This window comes from Gorilla gorilla, chromosome 6, assembly GCF_029281585.2.
Source record: "Gorilla gorilla gorilla isolate KB3781 chromosome 6, NHGRI_mGorGor1-v2.1_pri, whole genome shotgun sequence".
Classification (NCBI taxonomy): domain Eukaryota; kingdom Metazoa; phylum Chordata; class Mammalia; order Primates; family Hominidae; genus Gorilla; species Gorilla gorilla.
In genome coordinates this window covers 47117345-47142270 of record NC_073230.2, presented here as the reverse complement: position 1 = coordinate 47142270, position 24926 = coordinate 47117345, and the positions used below count along the sequence as shown (strand labels likewise).

Sequence of the window (24926 nt, the reverse complement as noted above, 5' to 3'; positions counted from 1 at the left end):
TCCCTGAAGATGCTTTTGGACAATGGTCTGAGGTTGGGACAGTGGCAGGAGATACCATTCACCCAGGATCTCCAGGACAAGAGATCAGCCTGGCAGTTACATGTGTTTTTTTTCAAACTGGTTGCCAGGCTAGCACGGACGATGACATCAGAGATTCCGACCTTCCTGATTGGAGGGACCTGACTCCGTGTCACCTGGAGATCAGTTGGACAACAGTATCTTCTCAGAGCTGTTCTCCACTCCTGACTTCTCCTAGGCTTGAGAATTGATAACATACTCTTCTGGATCCTAGCAGTGTCCAGAAGAAGGCCATGGACAGAACGGAGACTAGGTTCCATAAGAGGGGACGGATTACGGGAAAGATCACGACCAGCCGTCAACCGCACCCCCAGAATGAGCAGAGTCCCCAGCGGAGCACCTCGGGATACCCCCTCCAGGAGGTGGTGGATGATGAAGTGTTGGGACCATCAGGTGAGGGGACTGGTGGAAGAAGAGGTGGGATAGGATTGACTAAGACGAAGGAAGGGGGCCGGGTGCGGTGGCTCACGCCTGTAACCCCAGCACTTTGGGAGGCCGAGGCGGGCGGATCACCTGAGGTCAGGAGTTCAAGGCCAGCAGGGCCAATATGGTGAAACCCCATCTCTACTGAAAGTATAAAAATTAGCCTAGTGGTAGTGGTGCACACCTGTAATCCCAGCTACTCAGGAGGCTGAGACAGGAGAATCACTTGAGACTGGGAGGAAGAGGTTGCAGTGAGCTGAGATCACGCTACTGCACTCCAAAAAAAAAAAAAAAAAAGAAAGAAAAGAAGGGTCAGCGGTCAGGAAGGAGAACCTGAGGAGGGTGTGTGGGAAGAATGGAGAAATTCAGGCTGGGTGGGGTGGCTCACACCTGTAATCCCAGAACTTTGGGAGGCCAAGGCAGGAGGATCACTTGAGGCCAGGAGTTTGAGACCAGCCTGGCCAACATGGTGAAACCCTGTCTCTACTAAAAGTACAAAATTGAGCTGGGCATTATGGCAGGCACCTGTAATCCCAGCTACCTGAGAGGCTGAGGCAGAAGAATAAATGGAATCCAGGAGATGGATGTTGCAGTGAGCTGAGATTGCACCACTACACTCCAGCCTGGGTGACAAAGCAAGATTCTGTGTCAAAACAAAACAAAACAAAAAAGGAGGGACTCAGAGAGCCAGGGACCAGGGAAGGACATGAAGCAGTGTTCGGAGGACAGAGAGAGAGAAGAATGGGGAGGGGAAGGAGCGGCACATGGGGTTGAGCAGAGGAGAAAATCAGAAAGATGGCTTAGAGAAGCCAGCAGTCTGCGAGTCTGGGGAGGATGGAGAGTGGTTTGGGGTTTTGGGTTGGGGTCTAAGGTGATCAGATGCAGAAGCATTACACGGTGGCCTGGTTTCTTTACTCAGCCCCTGGGGTAGATCCCAGCCCCCCATGTAGGTCCCTTGGCTGGAAAAGGAAGAGGGAGCGGTCAGATGAATCTGAGGAGGAGCCGGAGAAGGAGCTCGCCCCTGAGCCTGAGGAGACCTGGGTAGTGGAGATGCTGTGTGGGCTCAAGATGAAGCTGAAGCAACAGCGAGTGTCACCCATCCTCCCTGAGCACCACGAGGACTTCAACAGTCAGCTTGGTAGGAGGACACCCCAGAGAGCACCTCCAATCCTGTTCTTTCTAAAAAGAGGAAACTTCCAATAACCACACTTTTCCAATGGGAAAGATACGCCCCCAGTGGGTGAGCTCTCCACGCAGGAGGACTCAGAAGTGATCACTCATGAGGGACACTTAGGAGACGATAGAGGACTAGGCTAGACTTGATAAAGGTTGGCGCCTGGGATGAGAAAGCTTGGTTTCGGGCCAGGTGCAGTGGCTCACGCCTGAGATCCTAGCACGTTGGGAGGCTGAGGCAAGAGGATTGCTTGAACTCAGAACTTTGAGGCTGCAGTGAGCTATGACTGCACCACTGCACTCCAGCCTGGGTGACAGAGCAAAACCCTGTGTCAAAAGAAAAACGAAGGCCGGGTGTGGTAGCTCATGCCTGTAATCCCATTACTTTGGGAGGCTGAGATGGGTGGATCACTTGAGGTCAGTTGTTCGAGACCAACCAGACCAATATAGCGAAACCTCATTTATACTAACAATACAAAAATTAGCCAGGCATGCCTACTATCCCAGCTACTCGGGAGGCTGAGACAGGATAATCGCTTGAACCCAGGTGGAAGAGGTTGCTTTGAGCCAAGATAGCGCCACTGCATTCCATTCTGGGTGAGAGAGTGAGACGCTGTCTCAAAAAAAAAAAAAAAAAAAAAAAAAAAAAAAAAGGGCCCAGAAGTCAGGAAGGAGCACGTGAGGAGGGTGTGTGGGAAGAATGGAGGTACTGAGGCAGGGTGCAGTGGCTCACACCTGTAATCCCAGCACTTTGGGAGGCCAGGCAGGCAGATCACTTGAGGCCAGGAGTTGGAGACCAGCCTGGCCAACATGGTGAAACCCTGTCTCTTCTAGAAGCACAAAAATGAGCTGGGCGTTTTGGTGGGCACCTGTAATCCCAGCTACTTGGGAGGCTTAGGCAGGAGAATCACTGGAACCCAGAAGGCAGAGGTTGCAGTGAGCCAAGATCGCACCACTACACTCCAGCCTAGGCCACAAAGGAAGACTGTTTCTCAACAACAACAACAACAAAAAAAAGGGACTCAGAGAGCCAGGGACCAGGGAAGGATATGAGGAAGTGTTCTGAGGACAGAGAAACGGGAGAATGGGGAGAAGAAGGAGCGGCACATGGAGCTCAGCAGAGGAGACAGACAGAAGGAAAGATGGCTTGGAGAAGCCAGCAGTCTGCGAGGCTGGGGAGGATGGAGAGTGGTTTGGGGTTTTGGGTCGGGCTCTAGTGTGATCAACTGCAGAAGCATTACACCGTGGCCTGGTTTCTTTACTCAGCCCCTGGGGTAGATCCCAGCCCCCTGCATAGGTCCTTTTGCTGGAAAAGGAAGATGGAGTGGTGGGACGAATCTGAGGAGTCGTTGGAGGAGGAGCCACGGAAGGTGCTCGCCCCTGAGCCTGAGGAGATCTGGGTGGCGGAGATGCTGTCTGGCCTCAAGATGAAGCTGAAGCGACGGCGAGTGTCGCTTGTGCTCCCTGAGCACCACGAGGCCTTCAACAGGCTGCTTGGTAGGAGGACACCCCAGAGAGCACCTCCAATCCTGTTCTTTCCAAAAACAGGAAACTTCCAATAACCACACTTTTCCAATGGGAAAAATATGCCCCAGTGGGTGAGCTCTCCATGTGGGAGGAATGTGAAGTGATCACTCATGAGGGACACTTAGGAGATGATAAAGGATTAGGTCAACTTGATAAAGGTCAGCGCTTGGGATAAGAAAGCTTGGTTTCGGGCCAGGTGCAGTGGCTCCCGCCTGAGATCCCAGCACGTTGGGAGGCTGAGGCGAGAGGATTGCTTGAACTCAGGACTTTGAGGCTGCAGTGAGCTATGACTACACCACTGCACTCCAGCCTGGGTGACAGAGCAAAACCCTGTCTCAAAAGAAAAACCAAGGCTGGGCACAGTAGCTCATGCATGTAATCCCAGCTACTCGGGAGGCTGAGACAGGAGAATCGCTTAAACCCGGGAGGCAGAGGTTGCAGTGAGCCAAGATCAGGCCACTGCATTCCAGCCTGGCCCACAGAGCAAGCCTCTGTCTCAAAATAAATTAATAAATAAAAATAAAAATCAAATAAAGAAAAACAAAATCAATAAACAAAGAAAGTGGTTTCAGCTGTGCCTTCTGAAACTTAATGTTTCTTACTGACTTTTCTAAACCTAAGTGTCTCCATCCATAGTGGGAGATACCAAGGCCATGGTCACACCCTGATGTGACTGTCTCATGAGGAAATGATGGGAATTCCTTTATGACTCTGCAGTGGTCCCTCCGTGTCTGCTGGAGGGGGTCCTGGCTGATTCCCAGCTCTACATCCTGTAGATTCTCACACCCAGGGCCTCCTTCGGCCTCTTCTCAGGGGAGTCTCAGAGCAGGAGCCTCTCTCCCTTGCCCAGTGAAAGTCATTCTCCCCTCTCCCATCCACCTCACCCGCGGCCACAATCCTGAGACCTCCCCCCGGGAGGCATACTTCTCCTCGCTGCCCTGCTGCTCCCATGGAAACCCTGTCCTGCTTCTCACACTGACATCTGCTCTCTAATCACAGAGGATCCTGTCATTAAAAGATTCCTGGCCTGGGACAAAGATCTGAGGGTGTCGGACAAGGTAAGGTTGTTCTCCATGTAACTGTTCCTGTTCCAACGCATGGCTGGGGGGAGGGTGCAGCTTCCAAACCCACAGTTCTCCCTCCACCACCTCCCACCAGATGCTCCTAGTCTTTTTTTTTTTTTTTTTTTTTTTTTTTTTGTGAGACAGAGTCTTGCTCTGTTGCCCAGGCTGGAGGGCAGTGTCTCGATCTTGACTCACTGCAGCCGATGCCTCCCGGGTTCAAGCGATTCTCCTGCCTCAGCCTCCAAGCAGCTGGGATTATAGACATGAACCACCACACCTGGCTAATTTTTGTGTTTTTAGTAGAAACGGGGTTTTGCCATGTTGGCCAGGTTGGTCCTGAACACCTGACCTCAGGCGATCCACCCGCCTTGGCCTCCCAAAGTGCTGAGACTATAGACGTCAGCCACTGTGCCCGACCAGCTCCCATGGTCTTGAGTCTTGGCACCCACAAATTTTTTTTTGTGAGACAGAGTCTAGCTCTGCTCCCCAGGATGGAGTGCAGTGGCATGATCATAGCTCACTGCAGCCTCTAATTCCTGGGCTCAAGCAATCTTCTTTCCTCAGCCTCCTGAGGAGCTGGGACTAGGCACATGCCACCATGCTCAACTAATTTTTGAAATGTTTGTAGAAACAGGGTCTCACTATGTTGCCCAGGTTGTTCTCGAACTGTTGGGCTCACATGATCCTCCTGTCTCCACCTCTCAAAAAGTACTGGGATCACAGGCTTGAGCCACCACTCCCAGCTATTCTTGGTCTTTTTATGATTTGTCAGCATCTCCCTCAGGATTCTGCTGGTCTCTTGCAGAGTGAATGAGTGGCCCCTGCCTCTCCTATGGGTCCTTTGGGATCTGAGCTCTGGGCCACAGTCTGGCTGCAGCCCTGAAGCTCCTGGCCCCTCTACTCTCAGCTCTTTGGGACAGTTCTCTGCCTGGCACACAAAAGACCCTCCTGACACCAGCCGACCTAGACACACCCCCTCCAAAGATCCCATCGGAGCCCACCATCCTGGGAGCATCACCCAAAACACTTCCTCTGGCTTCTCGGATTTGCATCCGACCTTCGAATACCCCTCCATCCCGCAATTTCCAAATGAGTACAGTCACCCCAACACTGAGGTCCCTTCTCTGATGGGCAGCCCCTCCCCAGACCCTCATTCCCCCTCTCCACAATCTTCCTCTTCCAAGATGTGACCTCTCCCTCTCTGTGTTCCTTTCTCTCCATCAGTATCTCCTGGCTATGGTCATAGCGTATTTCAGCCGGGCCGGCTTCCCCTCCTGGCTATACCAACGCATTCATTTCTTCCTGGCTCTGTGAGTGGTTTGCTGCCTCCTATCCGTCAATATCCAATGCCCTGGGACAGCGGGGGAAGTGGGATTCCAGCCTTTCGTTTATTCTTTCACCTATTTGTCCTCTTTACTCTGTGTACAAAAAAGAGAGGATTATACTATCATAGACTGTTGTTTCTAAACAGAAACTCAGGCTGGGCACAGTGGCATACGCCTGTAATCCCAGCACCTTGGGAGGCCGAGGCAGGCGGATCACCTGAGGTCAGCAGTTCGAGACCAGCCTGGCCAACATGGCCAAACCCCGTCTCTACTAAAAATAGAAAAATTAGCTGGGCGTGGTGGTGTGCATCTGTAATCCCAGCTACTCGGGAGGCTGAGGCAAGAGAACCCTTTGAACCCAGGAGGTGGAGGTTGCAGTAAGCTAAGGTCGAGCCACTGCACTCCAGCCTGGGTGACAGAGTGAGACTTTTTCTCAAAAAAAAAAAAAAAAAAAAAAAAGCCAAAAAAACAAACTCCAGTGCCAGTGTACAAATAAAAGAATAAAACAAAAGGAACCATAAACCGCTCCTAAGGGGAAAAGAAAAGGAGTGGAGGAGCGGACATGCCGCTTCCTCCAGCAAGCAGACGTTTCTGGTTCTTCTCTCTCTCTCCTTCCCACATCAACCACAAACACCATCGACCTCCTCTGGGTTCCCATGACAGAGGCCACAGTTCAGGTCCCCCTCGCATCACTCGAATCCACTGTCAAATGCTCCCCGCTGGGGTCTCCTGGAGTCTCTCCCCAAGCCAGGGGGCTTCCTGGTGCAGCCTGAACATCTTTCCAAAGCACGACAACCTCACTGCCCACCTGAACAACTTCCTTAGCTGATGCCTTTCTCTATCGAGGCCAGGGTCCACAGTGTCAATTCTACCCTCTCTACAATCTCTACAAGCACACTGGCTCGCCATCTTGGTATTTCCTGGCTCGGCTTCACTGCTCCTTCCAAATGCCCTCCACTCGACTTTGTGTTTGTGTTTTCTGTCTGGGTGACCCATACACATGTGGCTCTGAAGGGAAGGACCCATTCCTTGAAGTCAGTTCACCCCACAGCCTCTGTGATGCCTTCCCTCATCTTCCAACTTCTGCATGCCCGTAGCTCTCTAGTTACATCCTGGACACTGGGATTAGGTCATCTGCCTTGATTACTCCCAGTCCCATTAGACTAGATGCCTGTAGAAGGCAGGATCCTGGCAAAATATCAATGTATTCAATTTCTTTTATTTTTTTGAGACAGACTTGCCCTGTCCCCCAAGCTGGAGTGCAGTGGTGAGATCATAGCTCACCGCAGCCTCCATATCCTGGGCTCAAGCGATCCTCCCACCTCAGCTTCTTTATTAGCTCCGACTACAGGGCTGTGCCACCACACCTGGACAGTTTGTTTGTTTGTTTGTTTATTGAGACAGAGTCTTGCTCTGCCTCTCAGGCTGGAATGGAGTGGCCCAATCTCAACTCACTGCAACCTCTGCCTCCTGGGTTCACACAATTCTTATGCTTCAGCCTCCTGAGTAGCTAGGCCTAACGGGTGTGCCACCTCACCAGGCTGATTTTTGTATTTTTAGTAGAGATGGGGTTTCTCTGTGTTGACCAGGCTGGTCTCCAACTCCTGGTCTCAAGCGATCCACCTGCTTCAGCCTTCTAAAGTGCTGGGATTACAGGCATGAGCCACCGCGTCTGGCATATTTCTTATATTTTTAATAGAGACGAGGGTCTTGCTATGTTGCCCAGGCCCGTCTCAAACTCCTGGCCTCAAGTGATCCTCCTGCTTTGGCCTCCCAATGTGCTGGGATTCCAGGCGTAAGCCACCACTCTCGGCCACCAGTTGGGTTTTTGTCTCCATCCTGAAGGAGTGGGAGACGCCCTTGATCAAGTCTCTGTCCAGCAGAGCCCTCCTGAGGAAGGCATGGCTCTCTGCAGGGTGGGTGCCAGTCCTGAGCTAGGGACGGTCCCTTACCTTCCTCTCTGGGAAGCTGACCTCAGCCGGAGGCCTCTCCTGGTGGTGCCCCTGAGCAGCAACCTGATTTCTGTCCTCAGCTACCTGGCCAATGACATGGAGGAGGACGACGAGGACTCCAAACAAAACATCTTCCACTTCCTGAATGGGAAGAACCGCTCTCGCATACCCTTGCTCCGTAAGCATTGGTTCCAGTTAGGCCGTTCCATGAACCCGAGGGCCAGGAAGAACCGCTCTCGCATACCCTTGCTCCGTAAGCGTCGGTTCCAGTTACGCCGTTGCATGAACCCGAGGGCCAGGAAGAACCGCTCTCAGATAGTCCTGTTCCAGAAACGTCGGTTCCACTTCTTCTGTTCCATGAGCGGCAGGGCTTGGGTTTCCCCGGAGGAGTTGGAGGAGGTGAGTGGGGCCTGGGGAGGTGGAGGAGGTGGGGAGGAATTGGGTGGGCTGGAGGCTGGATGAGGAGAGAGAGGGGTATCCTGGCGAGTCCCCGTCTTCTCAAAGGGCGTTTGTTTTTCCAGATCCAGGCTTATGACCCAGAGCACTGGGTGTGGGCGCGAGATCGCGCTCGCCTTTCCTAGAGCTCCAGGGACCGTGGAGGCCTGAGGTCATCGGCCTGAGAGAAGGTACATCTGCATCCTCCGGGGTAAAGGCAGAATATTGGGGTCTATTTCGGAAATCCGAAGAACCCAATTGCTTGATCCGGCTTCAAGCCTGGGCAACGTGGCGAGATCCCCTCTCTACAAAAATACAAAAATTAGCCAGGTGATGTGGGACGCATCTCTACTCCCAACTACTCAGGAGGCTGAGGCGGGAGGATCGCTGGAGCCTGGAAGGTCGGGGCTGCACGGAGCCCTCATCCTGCCACTGCACTCCGTCTGGGCGACAGAGTGAGACCCTGCCTCAAAAATAATCATAAATACTGAGTTTGGGGAGGTTCATTATGATTGACGCACTTGAGTTACCGATTTGGGTCGAGGGTTCAGTGAAGCTTTGGTTTACATCTTGTGCAGCTAACCACGTTGAGCACAGAGCATGAGACTTCATCATGAGGAGGTAGGATTAAGGATTAGGCTTCTGGACTCGTGGTTCGTGATGTTGTCACATTAGAAACACATCTAGCATGGTTACAAGTTTAGATCTTAAGTGACACAAAAGGCCCCAGCTGTGATGAAGTCCAAAGCCACATTCTCTGAGGGTGCCCTACTCCCTGGGCAGACCCACCCAAAGTCCTTGCTATGAAGCAGATCACTGGGGCTCACCTTGGGTGTATTAAGTGAGTTTTGGAGTCATGGTCACCAAAGTGTGAGTTTCACAGTTGAACACGATGGTTCAGAAGCAGGGTATAGAATGAAAGGCAGCAGATAAAATTGCATTTCTCAATTGCTCTGAACTCTAGACTTGACATGGGACACGAATAACCTTCCTGTCTAGAGAGCTGCGTCCTTGAAGTGTGACATTGTCTCTCTCACTTCCAGAACACCGGACCCAGGGGAGATGTGGATTTTCAGCAGGAACTTTATTCCAATGCTAATGGCAGACACCAGGAAGGAGGAGAGGAACCATTTGTGCAGATCATCTAGAAGAACCTGGACCATTCTTGATGGAGCTGAATACAGTGATCACGTTGTCCTCCTAGGAGCAGGGGTGGGGGGAGGGGGGTGGGGTCCTTCTAGGAGTCCTTGGAGAAAAGTAAGAAACCAGGAGTGTTTCCAGTTCCATCTTTCCTGCGGCACCACCACCCTTTTTATATTGCTGAATTCCAACCTCCCTGGGGCGGAACCTGGAGGTCCTGTTTCTTACAGACTTGGTTGCCACAGTCCAGGAGCATTTGAAGGCACAATGCAGGGGCTCAGATTGGCACAGAATTCTTTTGTGAAATATCAGTGCCACAGATTGTAACAGATAGCTTCATGCACACTCTGCATTTTATTGGTTTGTTTGGAAAATGTTGCCCATTGAATTATTCATAGATTTATTTCAAATAGCTTGGAAATTGTTGTACTTTTGAAAACATGCTGTTCCTGTAGTTTTTTGATGAGAGTTATAGTCGTTATATATACATAAAGATAATTTTCTTATCATTTTTAACAGACAATTCTTTTTATCCTAAATATTTTATTATCTTTAAATTTGTTTCTGTATTATTATATGTGCTCCTGAAGCGAGCACTCTTTTTATCTATGATACTTCCATAATAATCTCTTCTATTTACAGCTATTGGTAGTTCCCCACCAGAAAAAAACATAATTCTGGTGATAGAAATTTTTATTTGCTGTTTAGGTTTGTGACTGAATTGTGAGAATTCAGTTGTGATTTTTAACGTCTCAGATATATATACTAACACGTCTAATATATACTATCTATTTTATTGGTTTATTTTGAAAAACATGGGTATAGAATTATTTAAATATTATTTTATTTATTTAAATATTAAATATATTTATTTATTTAAATATTATTATTACTTTAAATATTTTAAATATTTTGGAAATACTGGTATTTTTGAATAGATGCTGTTTCTATAAAGCTGTGTTATGGGTGTTATAACTGTTATATACACATACATATAATTTTGTTTTCCTTTTTAAGAGAGGATTCTTTTCATCCTAAATCTTTTACCTTTCAATCTTTGTATCTATTATTACACGTGCTGCTGAAGGGAGCATGGTTTTTATCTATGATACTTAGTTAACATATATATTACATTTATAGCTACGTAGTAGTTCCCCTAAATTCTTGTAAAAATAAATTTTTGATATTTCATGTATGTTTGAAATGTGAGAATTCAGATGTAATTTTTTACCTTGTTTTGGCATGTTTGTATGTTACTTTAAAGAGGATGTGTGTTCTAAAGGAGGACATGAGCTGTGTGTTTTCAAGAGGACAATAGAGTGCGTCTCTTGGGGAAACATAATAAAAATGAACTTTTCTCACCTTCACAGCAATTGTGATCATATTGGTCTGGATTGATTATTTGCTGCCCAGTGATATTTTTCCTTAATGGGGTTGTGGTTATTTGAACATATTTATTAGCTCTGGAAGATAATCCTGTGCTGTTTTTTATGTAGAAAAAAACATAAGGCTGGGTGCAGTGCTCACACCTACAATCCCTGCAGTTTTGGAGGTCATGGCGGGAGGATCACCTGAGGCCAGGAGTTTGAGGCCAGCCTCAGCAACATAGCAACTACATCTATTTTTAATTTTTATTTTTTAAAGAAAAACAATAGAAGAGAAGGCTCAAGCTACAGGGTTTTTTTGTTTGTTTGTTTGTTTGTTTTGGAGACAGAGTCTTGCTCTGTCTCCCAGGCTGGAGTGCAGTGGCACAACCTCGGCTCCCTGCAACTTTCACCTCTGGGTTCAAACAAATTCTCCTGCCTCAGCCTCCCAAGCAGCTGGGACTACAGGCACCCGTCTGTACGTCCGACTAACTTTTGTAAAAATAGTAGAGACAAGGTTTCACCATGTTGGCCAGGCTGGTCTCGAACTCCTGACTTCAAGTGATCCACCCACCTCGGCCTCCCAAAGTGCTGGGATTACAGGCATGAGCTACTGCGCCCAGATGCCAAGCTAGAGTTTTAAGGCAGGAAATGAGAGAAAGATATTGAGAGAGGAAAACCAGGTGGTAAGAAAACTCTAAAGGTGGCCGGGCGTGGTGGCTCACGCCCATGATCCCAGCAGGAGTTTGAGACCAGCCTGGCCAACATGGTGAAACCCTGTCTCTACTAAAAATACAAAAATTAGGCAGGCGTGGTGGTGCACGCCTATAATCCCAGCTATTTGGGAGGCTGAGGCAGGAGAATCACTAGCAGAGATTGTGTCTCCTCACCCCCTCAAAAAAAAAAAAAAAAAAAAAAAAAAGAAAGTTCCTGCAGCAGTTAAAGCTGTGAAAGACAGGCACTCTGCCATGCAATTCTTTGTGATTTTTCTTTTTGGAGTTGGGGTCTTGTGCTGTCACCCAGACTGGGGTGCAGTGGTGTGGTCATAGCTCACTGCGGCCTCAGACTCAAGCTCAAGCGATCCTCTTACCTTGCCTTTCAAATCGCTGGGATTATAAGCATGAGCCACTGCATCTGGCCTGTGTGACACAATTCTGTTTTTTTTTTTGTTTTTTTTTTTTTTTGGGGGGGATGGAGTCTTGCTCTGTCACCCAGGCTGGAGTGTGGTGGCGTGATCTTGGCTCAATGCAAGCTCCGCCTCCTGGGTTCACGCCATTCTCCTGCCTCAGCCTCCCGAGTAGCTGGGACTACAGGCGCCCGCCACCATGCCTGGCTAATTTTTTGTATTTTTAGTAGAGACGGGGTTTCACTGTGTTAGCCAGGATGGTCTCGATCTCCTGACCTCGTGATCTGCCCGCCTTGGCCTCCCAAAGTGCTACGATTACAGGCGTGAGCCACCGCGCCCAGCCTATGTGATGCAATTCTGATGTCAACTCCCTGATGTTACCTCAAATGCCACAGGTTAAGGCCACCAGCCCCCGCTAGGCTGCCCTCGCTTTAGACACACCTGCAAGCTTGGGTGTCCTCAGACCACATGTACTTCTCACCAACTGGCTGCAAATTTGGAGGTTCCCACCATGCCCTCAAGTTCGATAACTCACTAAAACAATTCACAGAATGCAGAAAAGCATGATACTTTCTTTCTCTTTTTTTTTTTTTTTTTTTTTGAGATGGAGTCTTGCTGTGTCGCCCAGGCTGAAGTACAGTGGCCACCATGCTTGGCTAATTTTTGTATTTGTATTAGAGACGGGGTTTCGCCATGTTGGCCAGGCTGGTCTTGAACTCCTGACCTCAGGTGATCCACCCGCCTTGGCATCCCAAAATGCTGGGATTATAGGCATAGCCACCACGCCCGGTCGACTTCTAGAGTTTCAATAACAGAGATGTGATTCAACAAGGGAGACATGTTTTGTAGATGGCAGGAGCTTCATGAAAAGAAGCCAATGAAGAGCAGGACGTATAGCTGTCTACCTACAGGAAACCAGCCAGGAGCCTCCCCACAGGGACTTCAGCACAGATGGCCGGGAAAATCTGCATTAACCTGAGCTCTGGACCTAAGAGAGGACAAGGCCTTGACCATTTCTACAGACTCACAAGATGCAATCTCTGTGGTCCATGCCCGTGGTGTGATCTGGGAAACGGGGGGCCTTCTAAATGCCAACAACAAGGAAATCAAATGTGCAACAAACAGAAATACCAGCATTGACGTGGGCCATGGAGAGGCCTGAACAGATGACTGCAGTTCACTGCTAAGGTCATCAAAGGGGTGACTCTGAAATAATAAATTTCAGATGCCACGACCCAAATAGCTGCATGAGGTGGGGAAGTCCTCCACATGCCTCTGCTTCCTTCAGTACCTGTTTATGAAATAAGCCGAGGTACTTCCCTGGGGAATTTCCTTTCTCTTTCTTTCTTTCGAGACGGAGTCTTGCTCTGTCGCCCAGGCTAGAGTGCAGTGGTGCAATCTCGGCTCAATGTAACCTCTCCCTCCTGGGTTTTAGCAATTCTCCTGCATCAGACTTCTGAGTAGCTGAGATTACAGGTGCATGCCACCACGCCCAGCTAATATTTGTATTTTTAGTAGAGACAGGGTTTCACCATCTAGGACAGGCTGGTCTTGAACTCCTGACCTTGTGATCCACCCGTCTTGGCCTCCCAAAGTGCTGGGATTACAGGTGTGAGCCATCACGCCCGGCCTTTTTTTTTATTTTTTGAGACGACGTTTCACTCTTGTTGCCCACACTGGAGTGCAATGGCACGATCTCAGCTCACTGCCACCTCCTCCTCCCAGGTTCAAGCGATTATCCTGCCTCAGCCTCTCGAGTAGCTGGGATTACAGGCACCCAACACCAAACCCAGCTAACTTATTGTATTTTTAGTAGAGATGGGATGTCACCATATTGGCCAGGATGGTCTTGAACCCCTGACCTCTAATGATCCACCTGAATTGGTTTCCCAAAATGTTGGGATTACAGGCACAAGCCACTGCGCCCAGCCCCTCCCATACCTCTTTTGGCCAAGGCAGCACAATTCAGAAGAATCTTGCCAGGGAAGACTGGTAAATGGACGTCAACGTGATGCCTATGGCTCCTGGTGGATTTAGATACCTCCTGGTGCTTATTGATATCTTTACCAGTTGCACGGGGGCTTTTCCATGCCAGACTGAAAACGCAGGAGATCAATGATCAACCTTCAACTATTTACTAGCAGAACACTGAGGGGACTGTGCGGTCACCAATACCTCCTATTGCACTTGGATAAACACCTCCCAGGAAATAGAGATGAATAGAAAGGACATAGTCAAATAAGCAGAATGGCTGCATTCCTTCAACCAGAAGGGCCATTAGTCTGTTTTCACACTGCTATAAAGAACTATGAGAAACTGGGTAATTTATGAAGAAAAGAGGTTTAATTGACTCACAGTTCTGCAGGCTGTACAGGAAGCATGGCTGGGGAGGCCTCAGGAAACTGACAATCACGGCAGAACGCGAAGGGGAAGCAGGCACGTCTGGCCATGTTGGAGCAGGAGAGACAGAGAGAGTGAAGTGGGAGGGCTGCACGCTTTTAAACAACCAGATCCCACAAGCGCTCACTCAATATCACGAGAACAGCAAGGGGGAAGTCTGCCCCCATGAGCCAATCACCTCCCACCAGGTCCCTCCCACAACACTGGGAATTACAATTTGACATGAGATTTGGGTGTGGATACAGAGCTGAACCATGTCAAGGGTAGTTCAACAGCTGAGATTGATTGATTGATTGATTGACTGAGATGGAGTCCTGCTCTGTTACCTAGGCTGGAGTGCAGTGGCACAATCTCGGCTCACTGCAACCTCCGCCTCCCGGGTTCAAGCAATTCTCCTGCCTCAGCCTCCCGAGTAGCTGGGACTACAGCACATGCCACCATGCCTAGCTAATTTTTGTATTTTTAGTAGAGACAGGGCTTCACCATGTTTGCCAGGCTGGTCTTGAACTCCTGACCTCGTGATCACCCTGCCTCGGCTTTTCTTTGCTGTGGCTCTTTCCCCTCTAAACTGTTCTAGATTCCCAGGCACCCTGCCAGGAACAGGTGTGGGCCACCCTGGGGTGAGCTGCCTCCCAGAGGCCTGGAAGGACCAGGCCTTGCCAATCACTGACTAGGGACGTAGAAGAGCACCCCCAAAGGACAGTAGGTCCCCGCCCCGATCTGGCCCACAGCACCCGAGGGACCCTGCAGCACTACAGAAGTCCCATGGGGCAGACGGGAGCCACAGGCCCAGACTCCACAGCCCCTCAGTCCACATGTCCTGGAGCCTGTGGTGGAAGTCCCTGCTCTTCCATCACCGCCGCCTCTCCCCCAGGACCTCCGAAGAAACAGGCCAGGGCTGTCCCAGGCCTGGGCACACGGGCCAGTGTCCAGCCCACCCCGCCTGCCCCTCCAGGCCCCGCCCTCACCTGGAAGCACTCCTCCAGCAGGGACAGCTCACTGATGAGGTCGGTGATGGTGTTGGTAAAGGCTTCCTGGGGGCTGTAGTCCGGCGTGGTCTGCACTCGGATGATGATCTTGTGCTCCAAGGGGCGGGGGACTTTGTAGCCAGCAAATAGCACTTGCGGGTCCTTTAGGAGTTGTCTGAGGTCCAGGGACAGACAGTGTGAGGGTCTAGCCTCATGCCCAAGCTGGGTAGCAGCCAGCTCAGAGCAGAAGAACAGACTTTCTAGCCAAAAATCCCCCCCAACTTTTTTCCCCAAAAGTCTTCAAGGAAAGTAACACTTTTAGGAAGATACCTCATGTGGAGACACCCTGCCCCTGCCACACACACACACCCTGCATCCATGAGGTTGAAGGACCCGAGCTGGAAACAGATTCCAGCAACCTCTTCCCACCGGGCACCGCAGTGCTGGCAAAGAGATCTCCCAAGCAGTGAATATCCAGCCAGTGTTCAGCGACTCAGACCCAAAAAGCCCACAAAGAGCCTCCACGCAGCAAATAAAGGCAGCAGGAGAGGAGGGCCAGCTCCCAGCAGTGAGTGGAATGCAAATGGAACTCTGCCCTCCGAGCAGCACAGCCGCCAGCGGCTGGCCACACACACTGGGCCTTGTGCCATGGGGCTGCGTCACGTACTGTGCCCTGGGCACGCAGGGGTCTCCTCTAGAGCGGCTCAGAGTGGTGTGAGCACCACAAGGGGGACCCGTGCATAGGTGGCAACACTGAGCTCAAGAGCAGGGGAGCAGCAGGGCCCCAGGAGAGCTTGGGTGCCCCACTGGCTGGGCTCCGGGCAGGAGTCCTCCATCCCCGTGCCTGACCACACCAGGAGACTGGGCAGACCCCACTCACAGACGGGGAAAAGCCTGGCTTCACTGGTGGCACCAGAGGGAAGAGCCTAGTCTACAGTAAAATGACAAGTCCCTGGGCCAGAATGGCAGACACATCCCTGACCAACCACCTGGCTAGGACCTCACTGGTATAAACAAACACCCACCAACCAATGCAGGGCGCCCATTAGGGGCACAGGATAGCCACAGAACTCCTACTTCTTTCTCTTGTTAAATAGAAGTTCTGGTCTCTGCCACATACATCTTAGAGGCCCAGGTGGCACTGAGGTCACAAACGGGTGGCATGAGGGGAGCTAATCTTGACTGCTTTTCAATGTCCCTCAGCATGTATAACACACAGGCCTACTGTGCTGGAATCTGCTGCTCGTTCATTTACAGAATGTGCACTTAATGGTGAATGTAAGGCCGGGCGCAGTAGCTCACGTCTGTAATCCCAGCACTTTGGGAAGCCGGCAGGTGGATCACCTGAGGTCAGGAGTTCGAGACCAGCCTGGCCAACACAGTGAATCCCCGTCTCTACTAAAAACACAAAAATCAGCCGGGCATCGCAGCGTGGGCCTGTAGTCCCAGCTACTAGGAAGGCTGAAGCAGGAGAATCACTTGAACCCGGGAGGCGGAGGTTGCAGTGAGCAAGATCGTGCCATTGCACTCCAGACTGGGCAACAAAGAGAGAAAATTCCATCTCAAAAACAAACAAACAAAAAAACAGTGAATGTAAATGCACGTGTTCATCTACAGAATAAGCCACTACAGAAGCGTGGCTTATGTGAAGACATGGAGGTTGGTGTCATTTTGATAAAAAGGTACCAAGATTATAAAATGCCCAGAGCAAGCCCCCAGAAGGACTTCCTGTAGCTCAGAGAGACTGAGGAAGACTTGGAACTTGTGCTTTGCCCAGAGGGGCCCATTAAACACAGCCCCTGAGAGCCTGTGACGGGAAACTTACGATTTAATGATGTTTCCCAGTGTGTGGTCTTCTTTGTTGATGGTGAACAAACAGGCATTGGGTACCTTGGTGTCCTTGTTAATGCTGATCCTAGGAAGACACAGAGGCCACAGATGAGGAGCAGGGGCTCCCCTCCTCCCACCCTGAGTCTAAACCCTGTCTCCTCCCGGCCAGGTGTGGTGGCTCATGTCTGTAATCCCAACACTTTGGGAGGCTGAGGTGGATGGATGACCTGAGGTCAGAAGTTCAAGACCAGCCTGCCCAACATGGCAAAACCCTGTCTGTACTAAAAATACAAAAAAAAAAAAAAAAAACTAGCTGAGTGTGGTGATCCATGCCTGTAGTCCTAGCTACTTGGGAGACTGAGGCAGGAGAATCACTTGAACCTGGGAGGTGGAGTTCAAGTGAGCCGAGATCATGCCACTGCACTCCAGCCTGGGCAACAGAGTGGAACTCTGTATCAAAAATATAAAAATAAAAAGGAAAAATAAGCTCTGCCTCTTCCTGAAGGCCTTTCTCAATCTCTTCATCCCATAAAGGCCTCGCCAACCCGGTCCCCTGCTTCCTGCTACCCCAGGTCTATGGAACCTTGGCCTTTTCTGAATTCCTCCTTTTTTTTTTCCGGTAGAGATGGGGTTTTGCCTTGTTGTCCTCGCTGGTCCTGAACTCCTAGCCTCAAATGATCTCTCCTGCTGCCCAGGCTGGAGTGCAGTGGTGTGATCATAGCTCACTGCAGCCTCCAACTCCTCGGCTAAAGTGATCCTCCTGCCTTAGCCTCCTGAGTAGCTAGGACCACAGGCGCACGTCATCATGCCTGGCCTGTTCCTTTTTTCTTATGCCAACATAATGAAGCAACCAAAAGGTGAAGAAGAGAGGCCCTGAAGTTACACGGTGAGGCTGGTCCTGACCCTGTGAGTTCCGAAAGCAACCATCCCCCTGGCTGGAGTGTGCAGTCCTTCCATCCATTCCCCAAAACAAGTCATGCTCTGGCATTTACTATGATTTTAGTGAACGCTTAGATGGACAAAGACAGGAAACTTCCATTGGATTTTCCAAGACAAGGGGTTTTCAGAGTGCAGTTCCCAGATAAGCAGCATCAGAATCCCCTGGGAACTTGTTAGAGTCTCCCACCTCCCACTTACTGGACCCAGAACTCTGGAGGTGGGGCGCAGGGATCTATGGTTTAAGAAGCCCTTCAGGTGATTCTAATGCACACTCAATTTGAGGGCAACTATGCTGACAGTAAAATCTCACACAGGTGAGAGGTATCAAGTTGAATATCGTTTTTTCTAAGGTGGTTTCTCCAGGCTGACACCACACACATTTTAGGGTGCATAATTCTTTCCTGTGGGGTGCTGTCTTGTGGACACTGTAGGACATCAGCAGCATCCCTGACCTCTATCCAGTAGATTCCAGTCATAACCCCCTTTGACAACCAATAATGTTCTCACTTACTGCCACATGTCCCTTGTGGGGCCAAATGGTCCCCAGTTGACAGTCTGCTCTAAAGGAGGCTGAAGTGGCTGGCAAGGGCCAGACCAAGACCTCTGCACGCCAACCTGGGAACAATAAGAGCCAATGGTTATGAGGTTTTCCAGGTGCTGAGCTTTGGACCAAGAGTTTTACACAAATTACCTCATCCAATTCTTTTTATTTTGAGACAGGATTGCGCTCAGTCGCCCAGGCTGGAGTGCAGTGATGCGATCAAAGCTCACTGCAGCCTGGAACTCCTGTGCTCAAGCAATCCTCCCACCTGAGCCTCCCAAAGTGCCGAGATTAAAAGCGTGAACCAGCGCACCCGGCCAGATCCCTTTTTTTGTTTTTTGAAACGGAGTTTCGCTCTTGTTGCTCAGGCTGGAGTGCAATGGCGTGATCTCCGCTCACCTCAACCTCCACTTCCCAGGTTCAAGTGATTCTCCTGCCTCAGCCTTCTGAGTAGCTGGGATTACAGGCATCTGCCACCACGCCCGGCTAATTTTGTATTTTTAGTAGAGACAGGGTTTCTCCATGTTGGTCAGGCTGGTCTTGAACTCCCGACCTCAGGTGATCCGCCCGCCTCGGGCTCCCAAAGTGCTGGGATTACAGGTGTCAGCCACCGCACCCGGCCTGAATCCCACGTTTAAGTACAGTAATAAACTCATTTTCCAGATGAGGAAACAGGGCCTCCGACAGATCAAGCCACTCGCCCACAGATACAGAGTGAGCCCAAGCTCTCTCCCCCGGACTCCTTCAACCCGCAGGCAGCGAGGAGCCACTGCGGCTTTTACGCAGGCCGCTGACAGATCGGAGGGGATGAAGGATGGAGGTGGCGGGCGAGAGACAAAAGAGAAAGCTGCCAGATCCCAAAGGAAAAGGGCTATGGAGAACCAGACACTCTGGGTTCGAATACAAGCGCCGCCACTTCCTGTGTCCGGGGCAACTTGCTCGCCTCCAAGCCTCAGTGTCCTCATCTGCAAAATGGACACACTCGCGACTGCCTCGCGGAACGGCCTTAAATTTGGCTGACACAGGCCGAGCGGACGATCAAGCAAAAGCTGTTTCCCTCCCGGGGCAAGCGATGGGCAGGAGACACCCCAGAATGCGACAGCCGCAGGCCCGCGCACCTCGGCCCGCTGCAGCCGGCGTCACTTACTTCTTCTCGCCCACGAAGAGCAAGAACGACTCGAAGGCTGGAGGGGCGTTCATGCTCCCGCCGCCGTTGCGTCCAGACCCCAAGTGTCCGCCGCCGCCGCCGCCACCAGAGCCCTAATAAGAGGCCTCTCCCGGATTACTCCGGCGGGGCAAACCCCGCGCAAGGATCGGCTCATCGCCCCCTGTCGGGCTGGAGGATCTTGCGCAGGCGCGAGAAAACCCCAAGGCCAGTGCCTCTGCGCATGCGTCAGTGGCGAGCGCACCGCCCCCACCCGCACCCCGGCATGGCTTTCCCCCGTGGGCGCTTTTCGGCGCATGCTCAGAGCGCCGGGAGGGCTGTTCTGCCCTTACAGAGGCCTCCTAGTCCTGGCTGAGCGGGAACCTCAAGCTGTACCTTTCTCCTTTCCCCATGTCCCTTGATCTCTCTTTGGAAACGTGCACCCCCTTGGAGTGCGCAGCAGGAGGCCCCTGAATAGAGAGACTAAAGCTAAGGGGTAGTGGACAGCTGCGGCTAGCAGCCGTAGGGGGGAGCAGAAGATCTCGTGGCCAGAGGCAGATCTATGATAAGCCCCCTGCCCAGGCTGCCTATACCGACTGCTGCAGGACTTCTGCCTGGGGTGTGCAACTGGCTTCTTAGCCGGGAGGGACAATTGGGTGAGGGATGCAGAAGGAGGCAGGTGTATACAGCAGTGAGAGGGGAGCCCGTAGGGTTACGTATATCTTTTTATATGTTATTATTATTATTTAGAGACAGTGTCTCCCTCTGTCGCCCAGGCTGAAGTACAGTGGCGCCATCACGCAGCCTCCAACTCCTGGGCTCCAGAGATCCTCCTGCCTCAGCCTCCCGATAGTTAGGACTGCAGGCATGTGCCATCACACCTAGCTTTTTTTTTTTTTTTTTTTGGAGATGGCGGGTGGGGGGGGGGGGGCCTCCCTATGTTGCCCAGGCTGGTATTGAACTCCTGGCCTCCAGCAGTCCTCCAGCCTCAGCCTCCAAAAGTGCACTTGGTGGATGTGGGCAGCAAGCCACCCAGGTGCCGACGCAAGAGACCGAGGGCACGAGCTGTTCCAGTATAATAAAATATATAAAATAAGAATAGTTATACTAGATATAGATCTTAGATATGATTATATATGAATCATTAATCATTAGTTTGTAGTAATTATTCTTTATTCCAATATTATAATAATCCTCGCTCTACAATCATAACCTAGGAAAAACCAGGCCATACAGAGACAGGAGCTGAGGGGACAGTGAGGAGTGACCAGAAGACAAGAGTGCGAGCTTTCTGTTATGCCCGGACAGGGCCACCAGAGGGCTCCTTGGTCTAGCAGTAACGCCAGCATCTGGGAAAACACCGGGGGAGTTTAGAGAAGACTCTGCTCCTCCACAGGCCCGCCCACAGTTACCCGGAGGCCTAACCGTCTCCCTGTGATGCTGTGCTTCAGTGGTCACACTCCTAGTCCACCTTCATGTTCCATCCTGCACACCTGGCTCTGCCTTCTAGATAGCAGTAGCAAATTAGTGAAAGTACTAAAAGTCTCTGATAAGCAGAAATAATGGTGTAAGCTGTCTCTCTCTTTTTCTCCTCTCTCTCTCTGCCTCGGCTGCCAGGCAGGGAAGGGCACCCTGTCCAGTGGACACGTGACCCATGTGGCCTTACCTATCATTGGAGATGGTTCACTCTCCTTATCCTGCCCCTTTGTCTTGTATCCAATAAATATCAGCGCAGCCTGGCATTCAGGGCCACTACCGGTCTCTGCATCTTGGTGGTAGTGGTCCCCCCAGCCCAGCTGTCTTTTATCTCTGTCTTGTGTCTTTATTTCTGCGCTCTCTCATCTCTGCACACGGAGAGAAACCCACCGACCCTGTGGGGCTGGACCCTACAGGTGGATAAGTGTATCTTACCCTTTTTGGTTTGGTTGTTTTGCAGACTACAGTTTAGCATAAAGGCCCTCCTTAAGCTGTTTGAAGCAACAGGGACTGGGGTCTCAGAGGAGCTACCAGAGCCTAACAGTTTGGCAGCTGTTTCTCCAAGGCTGGGCAGCAGCTACAGTGCTGAGGAAATCTGGAGCATCTACCCCTTCTGGGAAGGCCCATTTCCTACTTGAGTTCTTGCACCCTGGCAGGAGGAAATCTCATCCTGCAACAGCCCCACACAGAATCTGACTTTCCAGGTGAAGTGGGTGGGCACCTCTTTAACTGCTGAGGAACAGAAAGTGATGTGGGTAGGCTGGGTGCGGTGACTCATGCCTGTAATCCTAGCACTTTGGCACTTTGAGAGGCTGAGGCAGGCAGATCACTTGAGGTCAGGAGTTCGAGACCAGCCTGGCCAACATGGTGAAACCTCATCTCTACTAAAAATACAAAAAATTAGTCGGGCGTGGTGGTGGGCACCTGTAATCCCAGCTACTTGGGAGGCAGAGGCAGGAGAATCGCTTGAACCTGGGAGGCGGAGGTTGCAGTGAGCCGAGATTGCACCACTGCACTCAGCCTCCCAAAGTACTGGGATTACAGGCGTGAGCCACTGTTCCTAGCCAAGGGTAGCATCCTTGACCCAAGCTTTTCCAGGGTGACCCAGAAGTGTGGAGGTTATATCCTCAGGGAATTATTACCTTTATCACTTTTTTTTTTTTTTTTTTGAGATAGCATCTCGCTCTGTCGCCCAGGCTGGAGTGCAGTGGCATGATCTCGGCTCTGTTGTCTAGGCTGGAGTGCAGTGGCGAGATCATAGCTCACTGCAGCTTCAAGCTCCTGGGCTCAAGCAGTCCTCCTGCCTCAGCCTCCCCAGTACCTGGGACCACAGGCAGGCACCACGGCGCCCTGCTAGTTTTTTTCTTTTTACTTTTTGTAGCGATGGGGTCCAACTTTATTGCCTAGGCTGGTCTCGAACTCCTGACCTCAAGCAATCTTCTCGCCTTGGCCTCTCAAAGTGCTGGGATTATAGGCATGAGCCCTGCCCCTGGCCACACATACCATGCTAATTTGTTACACATTGGCTGTGGTTGCTTTCATGCTACATGGCATGGTGGTTGTGACTGAGAGCTGCATGTCTGGTCCTTTACAGAAAACGTTTGCTGATCCTAATCTTGGGGATTGTGCCTGTGTTGACTTTGCTATTTATTGTTTGGTTACAGCCCAGACACTGCAGTTACTTATTAGCTTGTGGGTTTCTATCCCGTAGAAAAGAAAACTTCATGGCCGGGCGCAGTGGCTCACACCTGTAATCCCAGCACTTTGGGAGGCAGAGGCGGGTGGATCACGAGGTCAGGAGATGGAGACCATCCTGGCCAACATGGTGAAACCCCATCTCTACTAAAAATACAAAAATTAGCTGGGCGTGGCAGTGAGCACCTGTAATCCCAGCTACTCAGGAGGCTGAGGCAGGAGAATTGCTTGAACCCGGGAGGCAGAAGTTGCAGTGAGCCAAGATCGCACCACTGTACTCCAGCCTGGACGACAGAATGAGCCTCCGTCTCAAAAAAAAAACAAAAAGAAAAGAAAACTTCATTAATTAACCACTTTCGTATGTAATATCACAATCTTATTCTAGCATTCTTCTCTTAAAGTGTTTACGGGCCAGGCACAGTGGCTCACATCTGTAGTCCCAGCACTTAGGGAGGCTGAGGGAGGATTGCCTGAGCCCAGGAGTTTGAAACTAGCCTGGGCAATATAGCAAGATCTTGTCTCTACTAAAAATTTAAAAAATCAGCAGGGCATAGTAGTGTGTGCCTGTAGTTCCATTTACTTGGGAGGCTGAAGCAATAGGATTGCTTGAGCCCAGGAGGAAGAGGCTACAGTGAGCTATGACTGCACCACTGCATTCCAGCCTGGGTGGCAGAGCGAGACCCTGTCTCAAAAACAAAACAAAACAAAACAAAAGAATGCTTACAAATACATGAAATACATGTACCCAGCTTCTCAGAATGATCCATGAATCAGAGTTCCCACTCTTTTTCTGAATTGGTGCGTAGTAGATCTTTGATATGTGTTCATGATATATATGAGTCATCTTTTTTACATGTTTGAAAATTATACTTTGAAAAGGCCTTGTCCGGAGGTGGTTGCTGCATACCTGCTCAGATTTCCTAAGAGGTTGAGAGAAACAGGTACTGGGTGAGCTGGGTCCACTCAAGCCTTCCCAGGGTGCCTGCCCTGCCCTGTGGTGAACACCAGCCCCCTGGGCTGCAGATATCTGCCTGGGGGTCCAATCAGATCCTCAAGACATCTGGGACTGGGCATGGTGGCTCATGCCTGTAATCCCAGCACTTTGTGAGGATGAGGTAGGCGGATCACTTGAGTTCAGGAGTTCAAAATCAGCCTGGCCAACATGGTGAAACCCCATCTCTACTAAAAATACAAAAATTAGTCAGGCGTGGTGATGGGCACCTGTAATTCCAGCTATTCGGGAGGCTGAGGTGGGATAATCACTTGAACTTGGAAGGCAGAGGTTGCAGTGAGCCGAGAATGTTCCACTATCCTCCAGCCTGGGTAACAGAGGGAGACTCTGTCTCAAAAAAAAAAAAAAAAAAAATAGGCCAGGTGCGGTGGCTTACACTTGTAATCTCAGCACTTTGGGAGGCTGAGGCAGAAGGATCATCTGAGGTCAGGAGTTCAAGACCAGCATGGCTAATATGGTGAAACTCCATGAAACCCCATCTCTACTAAAAAAAAAAAAAAAAGACAAAAATATTAGCTGGGAGTGGTGGCGTGTGCCTGTAAATCCCAGCTACTCAGGAGGCTGAGGCAGGAGAATCGCCTCAACCTGGGAGGTGGAGGTTGCAGTGAGTTAGATCACACCACTGCCCTCCAGCCTGGGCGACAGAACCAGATTCCATCTCAAACAAAAACAAAAACAAAAACAAACAAAAAAAACATCTGGGAACCTGCCCCAGGCCCCAGTTGAATGCCAGGGCTTGAAGTCTCTGGGAGGGGGTGGTATAGACTTGTGGGACAGATGGAAGGTATATCCTCTCCTGCTCCTCTCGCTTTTCCAGGTGGCCCCCAGAAACAATGTGGCATGATGGGCTATGGGCAGCTCTGCTCAGGGCCTAAGAGGAGAACCAGGGGGCAGTGCCAGGCATGCACTGATGTTAACTTCCCTTCCAGCTGCAGTGGTCAGGATCTGGGGAGGGGAGGAGAGGCATGGTGGATGCTGCCAGAAGGGTGGCTGTGTGTGTGCACTCAAGATCCAGGTTTCCACTTGTAGCCCTAATAAGCCCACGGCTCCTTCCCTTTCAGTGCCTGCATTTAGGCTCAGGAGACCCTGGAGGCCATACTTCCTAGAGAGTAGGTCCTTGAAACCCAAGGAGATCCAACAGGCATGAGGATGTTTGTGTACCCCTAAGGAAGTAGCCAGAGAACCAGGTGCTGGTGATTTGGGGTGGGGTAGGGGCTGCATCAGGCTCAGCTGTCCCTGGACCCAGGGCCTTGGGCCAGGAAGGGAGGGGAGGGACCCAATCCAGCAAAAAGGCTTAGGAGCCCATAGGACGGC

At 50.8% G+C, this 24926-nt stretch overlaps 2 protein-coding genes across 7 annotated transcripts in view; one reads left to right on the top strand and one right to left on the bottom strand.

Annotated features, from left to right (window-relative positions):
* The window catches only part of LOC115935376 (DNA-directed RNA polymerase II subunit RPB11-b2-like), a 28477-nt gene extending 8835 nt beyond the window's left edge, over positions 1–19642 (bottom strand). Inside the window, exons 1-6 of one of the 6 annotated variants that reach the window (XM_063708487.1) lie at positions 19433–19594; positions 16801–16890; positions 14976–15150; positions 13963–14049; positions 13549–13703; positions 9041–9223 (exon numbers count right to left, since the gene is read on the bottom strand). In XM_063708487.1, the coding sequence (XP_063564557.1) occupies positions 14017–14049; positions 14976–15150; positions 16801–16890; positions 19433–19485 (351 nt within the window). In that variant the 5' untranslated portion in view covers positions 19486–19594 and the 3' untranslated portion in view covers positions 9041–9223; positions 13549–13703; positions 13963–14016. The other 5 variants (XM_063708491.1, XM_063708490.1, XM_063708489.1 and 2 more) reach the window with 5 other exon arrangements.
* LOC115935297 (speedy protein E2) lies at positions 193–9162 on the top strand. Its single transcript, XM_031012971.3, has 8 exons — positions 193–471; positions 1421–1639; positions 2941–3171; positions 4201–4259; positions 5490–5575; positions 7623–7941; positions 8064–8168; positions 9021–9162. Exons 1-7 carry the CDS (start codon positions 312–314, stop codon positions 8121–8123), a joined length of 1134 nt encoding a protein of 377 aa, XP_030868831.1. The 5' UTR covers positions 193–311; the 3' UTR covers positions 8124–8168; positions 9021–9162.
* Positions 19643–24926: the final 5284 nt, after the last annotated feature.